At 38.3% G+C, this 17,201-nt stretch overlaps 1 protein-coding gene across 8 annotated transcripts in view; it reads right to left on the minus strand.

The window, feature by feature from the left end:
* Positions 1–791: 791 nt before the first annotated feature.
* QKI (QKI, KH domain containing RNA binding) overlaps positions 792–17,201 on the minus strand; it is a 552,778-nt gene continuing 536,368 nt past the window's right edge. For 7 of the 8 annotated variants that reach the window (XM_030198090.1, XM_030198088.1, XM_030198087.1 and 4 more), the window contains 2 exons: positions 8,447–8,521; positions 792–3,900 (listed from right to left, as the gene is read on the minus strand). In XM_030198090.1, the coding sequence (XP_030053950.1) occupies positions 3,884–3,900; positions 8,447–8,521 (92 nt within the window). In that variant the 3' untranslated portion in view covers positions 792–3,883. Of the gene's footprint in view, positions 3,901–8,446; positions 9,508–17,201 lie in introns of all 8 variants that reach the window. The other variant, XR_003941579.1, reaches the window with a different exon arrangement.

Below are 17,201 nucleotides of genomic sequence, written 5' to 3' on the forward strand. Positions count from 1 at the left end.
TTCTTATTCACACTAGGGAGGGGAAAACCTGGCAATTTTGTATGCAACACATTTATTTCAACTTATCTGCAATTTGAACTTTCCATTGGTGATGGCAGTCACAAGTTATGGAAAAGGTAAAAAGAAAAGGTTTTAATATAATGTGAACAGTAAGGGCAAGAAAATAAATGACATTGCCGATTACACTAGTCTACCTCACCCATGTCTTAGCATAATTCTTCCAGACTGAACCTGCAAGGCTGAGAGTACAATTTTGCTAAAATTAATCTTGTTAGAGCCACAAAAAAGTGTTACATGCTGCAGAGAAATCAAGTGTTTTTGAGAATCTAACACATGGCTCTGGGAATTACTACAACCTAACATGGTCCAAAAGACCATCAAACTGTTTCTGTAGGCATATCATCACATTTTTGCAGTGACATATAAGAGCTCTTTGTCCTTCAGCTGTGAGCTGACAGTGATTATTTTACAGAAGGAAAGTAAACAAGGAAAGAGTGGAATTAGTAGTGTAGTTGATGAAAAGGAAGTGACAAGAATCTACAAACAGAATGCCTCCAAAATATTACTTTGTTCCCATCTCTACTTGCACCTAAGCCCAAGGTAAAAGGCCAGAATGATCAAAGACAATCGAACAAGAGTGTGCAGAATGTCAGCCAACAAACATGTACACAAATTACACTAGGTTAACTGTGATCACAATCTTCAGGTTAGTCCACTAACTCAAGACTTTACATTGTTCTTTCTTTGTTTTAAACATGTAATGGTTAATAACAGACATAGTCCATAGTTAGTAGGTTGGTATTATAACATTTATTAAAATAATGCTATGGGTTAATAGAAACAGCAAAGAACCAAAGAATTAAAATGCAAGCCATGTAACAACCCAACTAAAACCCAAATATGTCTAATGAAGTCATTCAGTAGCTAACTAAAAGGCCCAAGACAGACATCACTCCCAATATAATAAAGTACTGCAAAACAATTGGCAATTCTCAATTATCAAAATTGTGGGTTTTGCATTTTTGTATCCTTTTTCAATCAGGAAAAAATTCCTTTGAATGTCATATAACATACATAAAACAAGATAGAAAAAATACATTATAAACTTGTAACAATGGCTGTAAATACATTATCTTACATGTTCTCATAGGCAATAGGTTGGTTATGGTACATACATAACATGAAACTACAAGGATTATAAAGAATAGACAAATGCATGTCAGCTGTATGGCTACATACAAGCGACACTCCCATCTACCCCCTCTAAAAAAAAAAAAACAACCCAAAACAAATCATAATACTGTCAGGAAAAAGGAAATCTTAAAACTACATATTGTAATAATAAAGAAAAAACTCAAAGAATGATAATACTGAGAACCAAGGCATTCAGAGATTTCAAAAGTCATGGCTTTAAATTGACCCAATTTTTTTTCATAAAATGTTTCAGTTTGTTTCAATACCAACATTACTTTTACATCTCACACATCAATTTCTTATATTTACTTAAACCTTCCTCCCCCAAAAAGACCTTTGATAAACTAAAATGTCCAGGTTTATCACAGCTGAGATGAAACTGGATCAAATACTGGTATTTTAGTACACCTTTCCTCAAAATATTTGAGTGTCGCTAGTTTACTCACTCAAACAAAAGGTTTAAAATTAACCCAAAAATGGCACAGCACAAAAGTGTAAATGAAAACAACTGTATGTTTTACAGGAAGACAAGGCTGGTGGTTCGATAAACAAAAGCTAGCTGAATATAAAAGGATGAATGTTGGTTGCATAGTAAATAAATTGATAATTGTTTCAAAGTGAGACAAGGTGGAAGATGATGTCACTTTGATAGTAGATGAAAGGCAAGCCATCTGAGCTTACTGATATACAACTTGGAAGTTTAGAAATTTATAATAGGAGAAAGTTGATAACAATGAGAAAAAACTGCCACCTGATCTTTGCCAAGATATAGATTAAGTGGCTCTAAGAGCTACATACTTGACCAGTGTTCTAAACAAAACAACTCTATGAAAAGTGTGCGTATCTTTAGCCATTTTATCTATCTGACTTCTTGGATACTTTAAACTGTTTCTTATGAAGATTTAAGCAGCAAATATAAGCCTGTGCCATTTTATTTTGCAAACAGGAATTAAGTTGTTCAGATTCTCTAAGTGAAAACCGGTGAACTGTATTATTTCCTGAACATTTTCCAACACTAGGATTAGGTTCCCATCAGAACTGGGGGATCCTTCTTGGAAATACTATGACTGTAATGATGTCAAATGACTTAGTAAGAAAATGTTTGTTGGAATAGTAGAAATAATGCATTTCCATATACATTATTTCAACCCAAAGAAAATACTTTCTTGGTCAGCTAAATTAAGTGAAGTCACACTGCTGTGAAAATGTCCTCTGATATTCCAGTGTTCAATGACACCTGGTCAGCCCCTCAGAACCCTTTGGTTTTTATGAAGCTTTAAGGCTGGTAAATCTATTAGCCATGGTTAAAATCAAAGGGGTACAAAAACTGACCAAGGGCCAGTATATGATATAAAAGGTCGATGAAAATTTCACAGTATAAGATTTGGCAAACTTGCATCTGAGCTATATGGCAAAGATCAGGTTACTGGGCCAACTCGTCTGTCTTCCCTCACAGCTTCTCTTCACATACTGTATTGGGCGACTGAGTGGCATACAATAGCTTGCTATTTGAAGAAAAAAAACAGCCAAGAGACAATTGACAAAATGATCATGAAGAAAATAAGGCACTTTCTTTTCTTTAGACTTATTCCATACTTAAAAAATAAAAAAGACAAAAAAGGCTCTTTTGGTCTTTTGATTCTTGACAACCACCAGAAAAAAATCACTTAATGAAATAAAGGGTTCTTTGTTCTTTTCTTGTATAATACTTGAAAGTATAAATGCTACATTTCCAAAAATATATTTTTCTGCACCAGCACCCTTGTATTGTAAAAGTATCTACTTTTGTGTTATTTGTTTCAATGCACTACGCTTGTATCTACAATTTCATTACAATTATACAGCAAATAGGCAAGCATGGCTTTACATCCTTAATGTAATTTTTCTGTACAGGGAGATTTTATAAAAGTATTTGAACAGTTTGCCCAGTAATGAGATACATAATGCATGTACCTTATTCTCAGATAATTGCTAAGGAGATTTGACAAATAGATAAGGTATCTCAGATCTGTATGAATTTTTTTAAAATAGTGTCTTAATTTTATTCTTTACATTAAGTTATAAAAAGAATTTTCAAAACTCATCACAATTTTTTGTGCAACATGAAATTTGGCTTTTTTTTTTAACCCTTTCACAGGCATTGTAGTGATTTTAACAAATAGTCAAATTTTGCATTTTTTTCCAGAATCCCTTCACCGTGACATCTCTGACCTAAGGTTCATGCATGATGTATCTTCACAACAGTACATTCAGAGAGAGCTTTCAATTTCACTATGAGAAGAAACAGGTTTCCTAGAAGTCTCTCACAGTAACTGCCTCTGTCATCAGGCAGGTAAGGGACTGTCTACTTCCCATCTCTCAGGTGAGGGCTTCTTACCATTCGTTTCATGTGGGATTGACCAGTGCTGAGGGATGAATTGGACCTTATTGCTTTACTACTATTCAGTGCAGGTTCTAGAACCACTTTCACCCAACCAGGGAAAAAAAAAAAGCTGAGTTGGAGACAACTTGTGTCTTTGTTGTTTGATTATTATTATTTTTTTGTTAGACGGTAAGACGAACGGACAAATTGCCTCAGCTTGCTGCACTGAAGACAGGCAAGCAAAGGCGATTACCAGTTAACTGATCAGCAGGCAGGCATGGTCAGGTCATCATTGGGTGAAGAGTTCAGAGGTCAGAAGGTCATATGTTAGTTGCCGGTGGCGGCTGGGTGGTTAGAAACAAAAGAACAAACAAAAAAAAAAAAGAAAGAAAGAAAAGATAGAGAAGAGATTAGTTTCAGCTAGTGACAGCTTAATGACAACATGAACAAAAAAAATCATAAAAAAAAAAGCATGTTTAATTCTGACATACTGACACCATCTACAGAATGCAATAAAATCATGACAATCTTGCATCATGATTTGAACATGTGAAGGAGAGCCCGCTCCCACAAAACTGGTTAACAGGAAAAATATACAACTAACAACTAATGGTTAGTAGCAGTCGATGGAAAGAAACTGGAAAAGAAAAAAATGAATAGATATTGAATTCAGCATAAAAATTATGCAACAGTCAGTGCACAGGATCAGTATCTGACTGCTATTAAGCATTAGTATTCCTCCAAGTGCAAGCATTAAAGCAACTATTAATGATGGATGTGATTATTAATAATTGGTTATTAAAAGAAATGAATCTAAAGAATTTTAAACTTTTGAAAATGATTTAATATAAAACTATGGCCCAAACAAGATTTCTTTTGTTCAATAAAATTTTTATTGCTTTTCAAGTATTCTATTTACAAATAACATGGAATTTCATGGCCTCATGATACAGAACGATACTAAACTGTGGTCTACCAGAATAGGCATCATCATGGGACCAAAGAAAAAGCCAAGCCTGTTGCTGTAGCTTGCAGTTTCCATCTGAAAATACTATTTTACACATATAGGACAATTATAAAATGCAATTGCATGTAAACACTGTAAAAGTCCTGCCATTTTAAATTCTATATGTAAAAGCTTGAAGTACATCCAAAAAATAAAGGAAGTTTCTAACTGATGCTAATAAGGCATTTTTAAAACTACAAACAGCCTTCTTTGTTCAATTTCAAAGCTAATATTCTGCAAATACAATAATATCTGACATTTCATATACATTCCTGCTTTATATCTTATATTTTATAGAAGCCACCTGTAAATACTATTTCCTTTTAAAAAATAAAAATAAAGATTACAGTAAAACAAAAATTCTCAAGTGGAACATTATCATTCCCAATATTCTTGAGCTGTTCGTTCTCGTTCACACTCTCCTTTCATTGAACTTGGTCCACTTAACAGTAGTATTTAATTTTAAGACTCATTCAACAGCTTAACTATAACTACTAAATTCTGAGGTTTTATATAGTTCTTTTTTGTACTGTTGCCATTGTGACGATGACAGAGGAAAGTAAGAAAGGTAGATTCAGTGCAAGTCAGATTTGTGCCATTTCATTGAATGAATTCTTGTAGGTGTAATGTCAAAAGATAGCATCATCTATATGAGCAACATATCATGGTCTGATCATCTTCACACATTAAAAAGTGTGTGTGCATAGAAGGGGGTAAAAACATGAATTTATGTGCCTATTTGTGATTAACACAAGACCTTCCAAAATGGAAGAAGAAAATAAAAAATACTGTAAAGCAAATACTGAGCACTTTTCAGTTACATTTGAAAAATCATTAAAAATCATTCTTGATCTGGACCTTGTTGTACTGAAAGGTAAAAAAATACCAGAACTTTTTTAAAATAGTAAACACACACTCAGTAAAAAGTCATAGCCATGATAAATATTTGGTGTAGAGAACACTACTGAAGTCAGCTATCTTTTTAGATACCGGTACACCTATTATATATCCTCTGCCATGTCCCTGGCCTTCTACAGTACACACAGGTTTATCAACTGTTCAACACCATTTACAGTTTATTACAATTCAGTCAGTCAGTTATCAGTTTGTATTATACAGCTGGGTCTTGTTCTTAGTACTGCGGAACATTGTACTTGTCAACTCTTTACCCCTTTTAATGCTCTGTTATAAAAGGTAGCATTTATATTTATGGGTATTTAATTTTGCTTGCTTTATATGCATGTTTACAATCTTAAAGACTACATAAAGAATATGAAACTTATAAACTTCAACACAGTAGTACAGAAAAATAACTTAAAAGAACCAGTTTAAAACTTCCCTTAGACCTTGATAAGAAAATCTACAGTTTAGAGATGTATAAAACATATGTATAAATATTCCACAATGAAAGCATACATTTAGGATTACTGACATTGTGCTTAATAGTATCCCATGTGTTCTAAGAAACAGTAACTGGAAATTGCATTATATGGGAGCAATAATTAAATCATAATTTCCTCTAAGTGAGGCAACTGGAGAAGCCTAAAGCTGAAGAATTTCCACCCAAACAGGGCAATAACAGACATTGCCAAGTTGACAAGGGATTCTTACTAAAAACAATCTGTATTTATGCATTTATTTTGGCCCCTTTGAAAATTAAGTAGGGCTGAACAGCTAAATTTAGGGAACTGTTTTCAGCCAAATGTTGACTTCAGCATTAATCACCTAACTTGATGCGTAATTTAGTAAGATTTTTCTCATTCTGTGGGGGGGGGGGGGGCAACCTTAGTAAATCACATCCTTGGTTTTCTATGAGGGAATTCATCAAGCAGCATTAGGGCCTTAATACTGTCTAAATGCTAAGAAGCACATTTTATACTTTTGGGATTCTTAGCATTTAGCACACGCATCAACACGAGTTAAAGCCCTAACGCCTGCATGAAGGTTCTTGCAGGTCTAAATTTAGATAGTATTTTCAGGCAAATACTTGGACTCCTAAATTAGGCTCTAAAGTCAACTAAATTCAGGTCAATAAAACTTAAGATCCTTAAGTGACATCATGAACGTTTTTAAAACTTGACTCACATGAATAATGACTCGTTTCTGTGTTTGTTTTTTTTTTTTTTTTTTTTTAACTCACAGGATTGATAGAGCCTTTCTACTCAACTGGCATATTTGTCAAATTCAGTATTTCTACCTGAATCTCTGATATCAAACTGAATAATCTAGTAAACAAATTTTATTCTCTAATAGGTAAAAAGTGGCTTAGGGGGTTTAAAACGTGCATAAAAAAGTCTTCCTCTTCTGACTATTCACTACAGTACTGTTCTGAGAAAGGCACTGGTTAGGGCCATATTTATTGCATTTGACCAAATCACTTAAATATTTTATTGAAAACCACCCACCTTCCGCAGAAATGCTGCTTGATGGTGCGGTGTTAATGTTGGAATATTGAAAGGGTTTTCCCTTTCACACTTGAGAGCAAGTGATCTATTGCTCTTATGTAACCAAATAACCTCAGAAAGCACCCAGTTGTCTCCAATTAGGTTTTAATGCCAGTAGATACAACAAAATTAAACATCAAAAACAAGAGCACTTAGCACTTGCAAATGAAAGCTGATTTATTCAGATTAATTATTGATCTGGATCAAACCAGATTAGTTTCTATGGGTGCAGTTTCATGAGAACTTGAAAATCTATGGCTGATGCTAATGGCATTTTTGGGACATAGTTGCAACATTTTCATCTTGATACAAAACCAAAGAAGTAATTTAAGTAAATTTTCCTGTTTGTTCTTAGGTGAATTAAATTTCAAAGTACAAAATGTTCTGTTAAAAGAAATCATGTGTCTGCAAGTTCCAATTACAGATATTTTAAAATATATTACATTATAATGGTTAAAAAAAATAAAAGCAGAAAAGGCAGTATTTACAAGATTTATTGTATGAAACGAGATACAAAAATGTGCAATCTCATCCTAGAAAGACTGACCCAATATCAGTAAACCAAAAAATTTCATTGTGAAATAAGCTCAAGTAGATTGTTCAAAGGTCCAAGAGAATACATAAGGTGGCAAACAACAGTTCATAGCGAGGAGAAAAATGAAGACTTTTTTTCCAGTAGATGGTTAGTCAGAGATGCTACAACAGTTATCATCTCATGCACATAATTTCAAAAGGCATTCTGCCCTTGAACATCATGCTTTAGCAGCTAAGACAAATCAAAGAACATATTGGCTGACAATCTAATACTAAAAAGGACAACTTTGACATTTGCAAACTGAAACAAACTAAGAAACTTGATTTGAACATTGCAGTCCACTTAATGCAGAATTCTACATATTTTAAAAAGTGCATATTTAAAAAAAAAAAAAATCATTATTCCAGTGGCTCCAACAGAGGAAACCAAATCTTCAATTTTCTCCAGAATCAAACAAGAGTAATTTATTCCTCTACTAATCTCTCATTACACATCCATCCATTTCACTTTGCAACACCAAATTGGCATTTTTTCCAGTTAATTAAAACAGTACGTTATAGAAAATCATAGTGGAAAACAACTGTCTAGACTCATTTTCATTAAGAGAAATATTTAACATCTGGATAAAAAGGGTCACATACTAACATATAGCTTACATGGCTTACACTATATATTACAATGCAGATTAATTCAAAATACATCCAGTGAAATTTCTCAATAGAAATGGTTCAAAATTGAAGAGGGAATAAAGAGTAAAAATAAAACATACTAGTAAACACCCTTCAAAATGTGGTAATTAGAGTGGAAAAAGGTAAAAAAAAAAAAAAAAAAGCTATACAACTGTGGTGTTGCAAAGGTCATTTACAGTCAATTTCTTAAAACGAGAACTTCAGAACTAAACTAACCTCGGTCTGCGGTCACAATCCTTTGGTAAGGATGGACACGCATATCGTGCCTTCGAACTTTAGTAGCCACCGCACCTAGTTAAATTGCAATTTCCAAGACAAAGTTAGAAAAATCATTCACAAACACAAATCAACATTATTAACAGCAGGTTTATCAAAACTGGATTAACATGATTACTCATTACAAAAAAAAATATTTTAAAAAAAGCAACAAGTTAAGGCACAGTAGTTTCAATTCTTAGGGGTCTGTTTACTAAGCAGCACAAGCAGCTGTCCACGCGCTAGTGCCGACACAGCTCATTCAAAGTGAATGGGCTGTGTCGGTACTAGCGCATGGACAGCTGCTAGTGCCAACATGGCCCATTCAAAGTGAATGAGATGTCTGTACTACAGCATGGATAGCCGCTAGCGCTGCTTAGTAAACTGGAGCGTTAGTATATGAAGTATACCTCAGCAGAATAATATTGCATTAATTTTTCATGCCTTCTGGCCTTAACCTGTTTGATCATTTAACAAAGATCACAAAATAGAGTCTCTCATAAAATGTATTAGACTTAAGCAAAGTTAAGCTTTACTAGCCACATTCACTGAGTGCTTCGCTTGCTGCAGGACTACTTTAAATAATGCCTTTTATTTATTGTTTTAATACTGACAAATTCGTGATTAAGACCACTTCCACTTTCTATTACTTAGAAAATTCTTAAGCATTATTTCAAGCCTACAGACTGTGGTTTTAAGTTTATTGTCAATGATTATGAACTGGAATGAATTAGGTGATTAGTAAAGCAAATTGTAGAAAAACATTTAGCAGTCAGTATACTACTATACACCCAACTGTTAACATCTACTCTGTCATAATACAGGCTAAATCCAGTCTTTAATGGAATTAGTTTTGTATGTCTATGTGCAAAATAAAAAGTGCAAGTAAGTCACTGACTGCTAGGCTAAGCTGGTTTATTTTTCTAGGCATTTGAAACTAAGCATTTATTAAAATTCAGATTTGATGAGGGTTCAGTTAAGACCGTTCTTGTATTCTTAGCCTTTCGTTGGGAAAGCCATACCTAGAGATAAAAGGAAGGGAATTAAAAATTAATAAGCAAAGAAAAGTTGAACGACTCAAGTACTAAGTGACCCCCATTATAAACATTTGTAATTTCTTATAGAGGGGAAAAGAAACTAAACAAAAACAAGTAGTGATATGGTCAAGTTATTTTTTTCCTTTCAGCTTGATCCTATTAAAAATGAACTCACCCTTAATGGATCATACCATTTTCAAACGGGTATACCACCCCCCCCCCCCCCCCCAATCAAAGTTGGATTAGATTTACATTTTCTAAAATTATCTCGTCTCCAGATTGACAGAATGAAACAGCATGTAAGCATTTTTTAAACGTAAGTTAGAAAATGCTAAAAGATACTAAAAACTGGTTGCTGTCCAAGTGCAGGTATGTAATAAAATTCAAGATTAGCAAATGTGTTTCTTGATTATACCTACTATTTGGCTGATATAAAACAGCTATCTAATTAAACTGTTTGACTTGCTCTTTAAGATGCTACTCATTTTTCAGAATTTACACCTTCCACCACTAACAATAAAAATGAACAACCAAGCTACTTACCTGTAACAGATGTTTCCATGAACAATAGGATATATGTGCGGGACTCTAGCACAGAAATAATCTGGAAGATTTGGAGAGGCACACACCTCCTGCCTCATGCCATTGCACAAGACCTTATTAGCAATTAAATAGCTGCATTTAGGAGAGAAACATATAGGGGAAGTGGCAGGTTATGTGAGGGCTTGTATCTTGCTGTCCATAGAGAACATCTTTTATATATAAGTAACTTAATTTGATTTTCTGTAAGAACAGCAGGATAGCAAGACCTCACAGCTAGAACTCTCTCGCTATAGTCTTATTTCAATACAAAAAAGGGGGAAGAGCAAAAAAGTACTGCCAATAAGCAGATACTAAAAAATGTTCTTTGTGGCTATAAGCCTGTTCTAGTTTTGCACTTTTAAATAAAAAGAGTACATCAAATAAGAAAGCAAGTAGATTGGCTAGGGGAATGGAGGGGGGGGGGGGGGGGGGGGGGGGGGGGGGGAAGAGCACTACTTTCTAATCTGTAAAGTAATGCCAGAGACTAAACCTACTGTCAATTTGAGTCTCTTTCCAAAAATTGTCATAACAATGTATGGATTAATGTCCATGTTTACAGATCTGAAATTCTTAATGCCAACCCTAACTAAGCTAATGATTCAACCCTGGCTCTAACATTTTGAGCTTTGATATGACCCACTAATTGATAAGGAGATGCGATCTGTCAGTCAACTGTATAATGGACACTTGGCAATGGCAGTCCTGAGCTTAGTGGGGTCAAAAGGAACAAAAGTCTGTGTGACTTTCTAAGGGCTTTAGTCCACTCCAAGTAAGTGGCCATGGTTTGTTTGCAATCCAAAGCATGTAAGACATATCTTATTACTAGGCACGTGGCAAAGGGAAAAATGTTGGAAGGCCTTAAGATATAAATCCAATACTGTATAACCTTAGGAAAGGACATTTAGATGGGTGTTCAGAACTAGCCTACTGTTAAAAACTAAATAGGGTGGATCAGTCACTAGGACCTGCGCCCACTAACTCTGCATGCTGAATTAACGGTCACTAAGATTTGCAATATGATATCAGGAAGAGTCAGGGTCAAACTACCCTTTCAACATTCAGACCACGAGGGAGGATGATCTTATGCTGAGATGCAGCAGTGTTCTCCAAGTCTGTGTGATCAACATTGAAGAATTCCCCATCTGATTGATGTCCTGATGGATAAAGAGAGAGACCTTGCTTCTGGGTCGTAGTCAAAAAAGGGCTATAAAAATCATAGTCCCCTGATCCTACTTAAATTTTGGGAGAGTCTTCACTGGAAGCAGAATGGTAAAATTATGTCTTACCTGATAATTTTCTTTCCTTTACTCGCGGCAGATGAATCCAGAAACTGGTGGGTTGTGTCCATCTACCAGCAGGTGGAGATAGAGATTACTAGACTGAAGATAGCAATACAGGACAACCAGACCCTTCAGTAGTCAGTATATGTCGCATCACAAAAGAAGAAAAAAAACAGGCAACAACAAAAAGAGAACCTTCTTCACCAACCATACTCAAAGGAAAGCCAACCACATTAAACAAAAATACCTGGAGCAAACTGCTCTACAAAAACAAATCCCTTGAAGAGGGCAAGACGTGGACATGCATCCATGTACAACTTGACTACATTTGTCATTTTATTTTAAACAATGTCTTCAAAGGACCTGACAGAGATGAGAGAACTGCAACAGAGGCCCTAGAAACAAACACAGACACACACACAATGGTATCTAACGGCAGAGAAGGGGGTGATCCTGGATTCATCTGCTGCGAGTAAAGTAAAGAAAATTATCAGGTAAGACAATTTTACCTTCCTTAGCCTCTGCAGCAGATTAATCCAGAAACTGGTGGGATGTACCAAAGCAATCCCTAATCAGGGTGGGTAGCTGCTGCTTCCCGCCGCAAAACAGCTACGCTAAAAGAAGCATCCAACCGCGCCACAACATCCACTCTATAATGTTGTGAAAAAGTATGCAGAGAGGCCCAAGTAGCTGCTTTACATATCTTGTCCAGAGACAGAACTGAAGTCTCCGTCCAAGAAGCTGATTGCGCTCTAGTGGAATGCGCCTTCAAACCCTCTGGCGGAACCCGGCCGGCTAAAATATATGCGGAAGAAATGGTATTCTTAATCCACTGGGCTATAGTAGCCTTAGACACTGCCTCATTGCGCCGTGGTCCTGACAGCAGGACAAACAGGTGGTCTGAACGCCGAAACTCATTAGACACCTGCTAATAGCGAAAAGATGGAAGGAGGAGAGGCTGATTAACACGAAAAGCCGAAACCACTTTAGGCAGAAAGGAAAGAACCACACGTATGGAGACTCCTGAATCAGAGTACTGTAGAAAGGGGTCCTAATAAGACAAAGCCTGGAGTTCAGAAACCCTATGCACTGATGCCATAGCCACTAAAAACACCGCCTTCAAGGTAAGATCCTTGACAGAGGCCTTGCGCAATGGCTCAAAAGAAGCCCCCTGCAGACCAAATTCAGATTCCACGCAGGACATGGGCGCCGAAGAGGAGGTCAAAGGTGGAGAGCTCCTGGTAACAAACGCACCACATCCGGATGTGAGGCCAGGGAAACACCCGACACCCGCCCCCTGAAACAAGCCAGGGCTGCGACCTGAACTCGAAGAGAATTATATGCCAGACTTTTCTGCAAGCTGTCCTGCAAAAAGGCTAACAGCTGAGCCACAGAGGCTTGCAAAGGAGACCAAGCTCTGTCCAAGCACTAGGAGACAAAGGTCCGCCAAATGTGAGCATATGTCGAACTAGAATGCTTCTGCGCTTGCAACAAGGTAGCAGTCACAGAATCAGGATAGCCTTTCTTCCTCAAATGCGCCCTCTCAAGGGCCAAGCTGAAAGATCAAAGTGGAAGGGATCCTCCATCAGAATTAGCCCCTGCTGAAGATCGGAACTGAGAGGGAACTGAAGGGGCGCCTTCATGAGAAGACTAAGTCCGCATACCAAGGATGGCGTGACCAATCTGCAGCCACCAGGATGATTCGTCTCTGGTGATGAGCGATCTGATGCAACACTTGACCTATCAACAGCCAAGGGGAAAACATATAAAGGAGGTCATCCTCAGGCCAGGATTGGAGCACAGCATCTCGTCTGCTGAAGAACCTGTCCACTTTGGCGCTGGCACAGGTCGCCATCAGATCCAATTCCAGAGTCCCCCACTTCCGGCAAACGAGAAACACCGCTGTCAAGAGCTCCCATTCTGCCAGGTCCAACAGATGACAACTGAGAAAGTCCACCCAAACGTTGCTCTGGCCTGCAGTGTGAGCTGCCGACAGATACTGAATGTGGGATTCTCCCCACTCTAGAAGAGACGCCGTTTCGGCAGCAAGGGCCATTCTTCGAGTGTTGCCCTGAAGGTTGATGTACGCCACTGCCATCGTCCAAGAGAACACACACGGCTTTACCCGACATGTCCTAAAAAGCTTTGAGGGCATTCACTACTGCCCGCAGCTCCAGCCGAGCCAGGTCACCTCTAAAGTGGTCCAGCGTTCTTGAGCATAATGATTTAGAGAATGAGCTCCCCAGTCCATCAGACTGGCATCCATCACTACCATGACCCACGGGGGTGAGGCCAGAGGCATCCCCAGCTGTAAGTTAGGGCCATGAAGCCACCAGGCCATGCTGCGCCTCGCTATGGGATGCCACGGAAGGCGCCAACTGTAGTCCTGGGACATCGGAGACCACCTGCACAGGATGGACTTTAACGGACGCATGTGAGCCCTTGCCCAAGCCACTACTTCCAATGCCACCATCATGGACCCCAACACCTAGACATAGTCCCATGCCCGGGGACTCGAAAGGCTAAGCAAGTTGGACAACCGAGTATGAAGCTTGACCCGCCTGTTTTCCTCAGTTTTTCCAGCTCTGGATTGTATGTCACTACAAGCGGGATTCTGTCTGTGGATTCTTTCTTTTTGTACTGTAGCAGATTCTCCCTGGGTGTTTTGAGGGAGGAGGCAATATTCTTGGAAATTATTTTGGGGTTGTAGCCCTTCTGTTTGAAAGATTCAGTCAGGCTTTTAAGGTGTCTGTCTCTGTCCCCTGGGTCAGAGCAGATACGGTGGTATCTTGTGGCTTGGCTGTAAATGATGGATCTTTTTGTATGTGAAGGATGGAAGCTGGAGTTGTGGAGGTAGCTGCATCTGTCCGTGGGTTTCTTGTATATAGATGTTTGTATACAGCCATCACTGATTAAGACCGTGGTGTCCAAAAAATTGACTTTTTCTGGGGAGTAGTCAATTTTGAATCTGATTGTAGGATGGTATGTATTGAAGGCAGAATAAAATTGTTTCAGAGTTTCTTCACCCTCCGTCCAAATCATAAAAATGTCATCGATGTACCGGTAGTATTTTAGAGGTTTGGTCTGGTGTGTATTCAGAAATGTCTCTTCCAGCTCAGCCATAAAAAGTTTGGCATATTGGGGTGATGTCCTGGTGCCCATCGCAGTGCCCATTATTTGCAGATAGATATCATTGTTAAAGTGGAAGTAGTTGTGAGTTAAAATGAATTTGATTAATTTTGTAATAGTTTCTGGTGAGTATTGATGGTCCAGTGTGGACTTTTTTAGGAGTCTTCCACATGCAGCTATGCCATCCGCTTGTGGAATGTTGCTGTATAGTGATTCTACATCCATCGTGACCAGAAGGGTGTTAGGTGGTAGTTGCTTGATATTTTTCAATTTATTCAGAAAGTCTGTGGTGTCTTGTATGAAGCTGTTAGTTTTGTGTACGAGAGGTTTCAGAATTCCCTCTATGAATCCAGATATTTCTTCCGTGAGTGTGCCAATACCTGATATGATTGGTCTGCCAGGGTTTCCCGGTTTGTGGATCTTGGGTAGCATGTAGAACGTGCCCACGGAAGGTTGATTTGGTATGAGTTTCTTCAGGTGAGGTTGCGCTTGTGTAGGAAATGTTTTGATAAGGTCTTTCAGCTGTTTTGTGTAATCCTGTGTGGGGTCCTCAGTTAGTTTCCTGTAGTATTTATTGTCTGAGAGCTGTCTGTGCCCCTCTTCAATGTATTTTTGCATGTCCATAATTACCACTGCGCCTCCTTTGTCTGCGGGTTTGATGATAATGCGTTCGTTAGTTTGTAGGGTTCTTATGGCCGCTCTTTCTGGTGGGGTAAGATTGTACAGGATTCTCTTTTGTTTGTTGGAAAGTTGGGATTTCACCCTATGTCAAACTTTCTATGTAATTATCCAGCTTGTAGTTTTGTTCCTCCTGTGGGGTGAAATAAGTGTTCTTTTGTTTAAGACTGTATTCCGGTCTGTTTGGTGTCCCTTTATTATAGAAATGTGTTTTGTAGTGACATACAATCCAGAGCTGGAAAAACTGAGGAAAATCATAAGAGATCTACAACCTATACTCCAGGAGGATGAATTACTGAAAGAGATATTCCCATCCCTACCAGTACTGGCCTTCCGACAGCCACCCAATTTAAAACACAAGCTAATCAGAAGTAAACTTCCATCACAGACTGAAAAGGAACAGAAGGGCACACTTCCCTGTAATTTATCCAGTTGCAAACTATGCCAAACTATTTCACAGGACCCCAAAGTCATCCACAAAGGAAAGATATTCAACATAAAGGGATCTTTCACTTGCTCATCTTCCAATGTGGTATATATCATTCAGTGTAAAAAATGTAACGAAGGATGCTATATTGGAGAAACAGGCCAGATGCTTAAGACAAGATTCAATTTACATAGACATCATATGAACAATACTGGTGCCAGCAGGGTTCCCACGCCTGTTGGTCAACATTTTACAGGACCAGGACACTGTACCAGTGACTTCACAGTGAGAATCTTGAAAGGTAACTTTAAAACCATACAAGAACGTAAGACCTTTGAAGTCAGAATGATTGAATATTTTAACACCCAACAGAAAGGACTTAACAAGGATCTGGGGTTCCTAGCCCATTATAAACCATAAAGCTGTATGTCTCTGTTGATCACCCTCCCCTCACCTATCCACACCCATCCTGTTAGAATATCAATGATATGCTTTGATGTCCCCATGCATACTTCCTACCCACCCCCTCCGCCCACCCTGTCAGACTGTCATAGTAATGCTTGAATGTTTTCACTTATATACACTGTCAGGTAGCACATTTACTTATTTCCGATCTGAGGAAGAAGGGCAACCTTCGAAAGCTAATCAAGAAATGTATTAAGTTATGTCCAATAAAAAAGGTATCATCTTATTTTCTTTTCCATGTTTTATTTTGTTCGAGTTCTATTGATAACCACTTCCACTATGAAAAGCCGCCTTGCACGCTAGCAGAATGATCTCGGCTTCAACTCCAGGTATACCTATGCCTGCTGCATCTCCCAATGATGCTGTGTCGGTTCACTCCTCAGGTTTCGTAATAGCAGGACTGCTTTACAGGTTTTATGAAGAGTGGACCAAGATTGGCTCAGACCAATGGGTCTTGGATTTCTAACGCAGAGTTACAATCTGGAGTTCTCCCATTCCACTGCAGAATTTTCTTGGATTCTCCATGCAAATATCAGGCAGCTCATACCACCTTGCAAACGTTTCTTCATTTAGGCATGGTCAAGTCTGTCCCTAGTTGCAATTGGGGGAATGGGAAGCTGTTCCCTGTGTTTTGTACTTCCAGCCAGGGAGCTTCCTTCAGCTGAGCTTGGACATCTGATATACCATCTGCACCTCCCATTGCTCTCAGAATTCCAGACAGGATCTCTTAGCCTATATGGGCTCCTCCAAGCTCTGAGGCTTATCTTTCCCCTTTGGAACTGATGCCAACTGCTGTGTCTGCTTCAACAAAAATGATTTATGTAAGTGGTGGACAAACTGAAGTAAAAAGGCTTTACCTAGTGCTAGAGACTTGGACACATCAGCAGAGCTTATAGCTCTTTGGGAGACAATGATGCCACCTGCAAAGCAGCATCTGGGGCTGGGGTGCGGGGGAAGAAAATAGAGTCCCTAAACTGGAGAAAAAAACAGCTGCCTCTCCTGTGCTTTTATGACTGGTTCCACACTCCTGTGAGGGAATTTCTGCTTCATCTTCCTCTCTCACCAGCAACCTCTCTCAATGCCCTGTCCTTAGCCCTAATGCTGCTGCACTCTGCTCC

The sequence above is a fragment of the Microcaecilia unicolor genome, chromosome 3 (genome assembly GCF_901765095.1).
Source record: "Microcaecilia unicolor chromosome 3, aMicUni1.1, whole genome shotgun sequence".
NCBI classification, from domain to species: domain Eukaryota; kingdom Metazoa; phylum Chordata; class Amphibia; order Gymnophiona; family Siphonopidae; genus Microcaecilia; species Microcaecilia unicolor.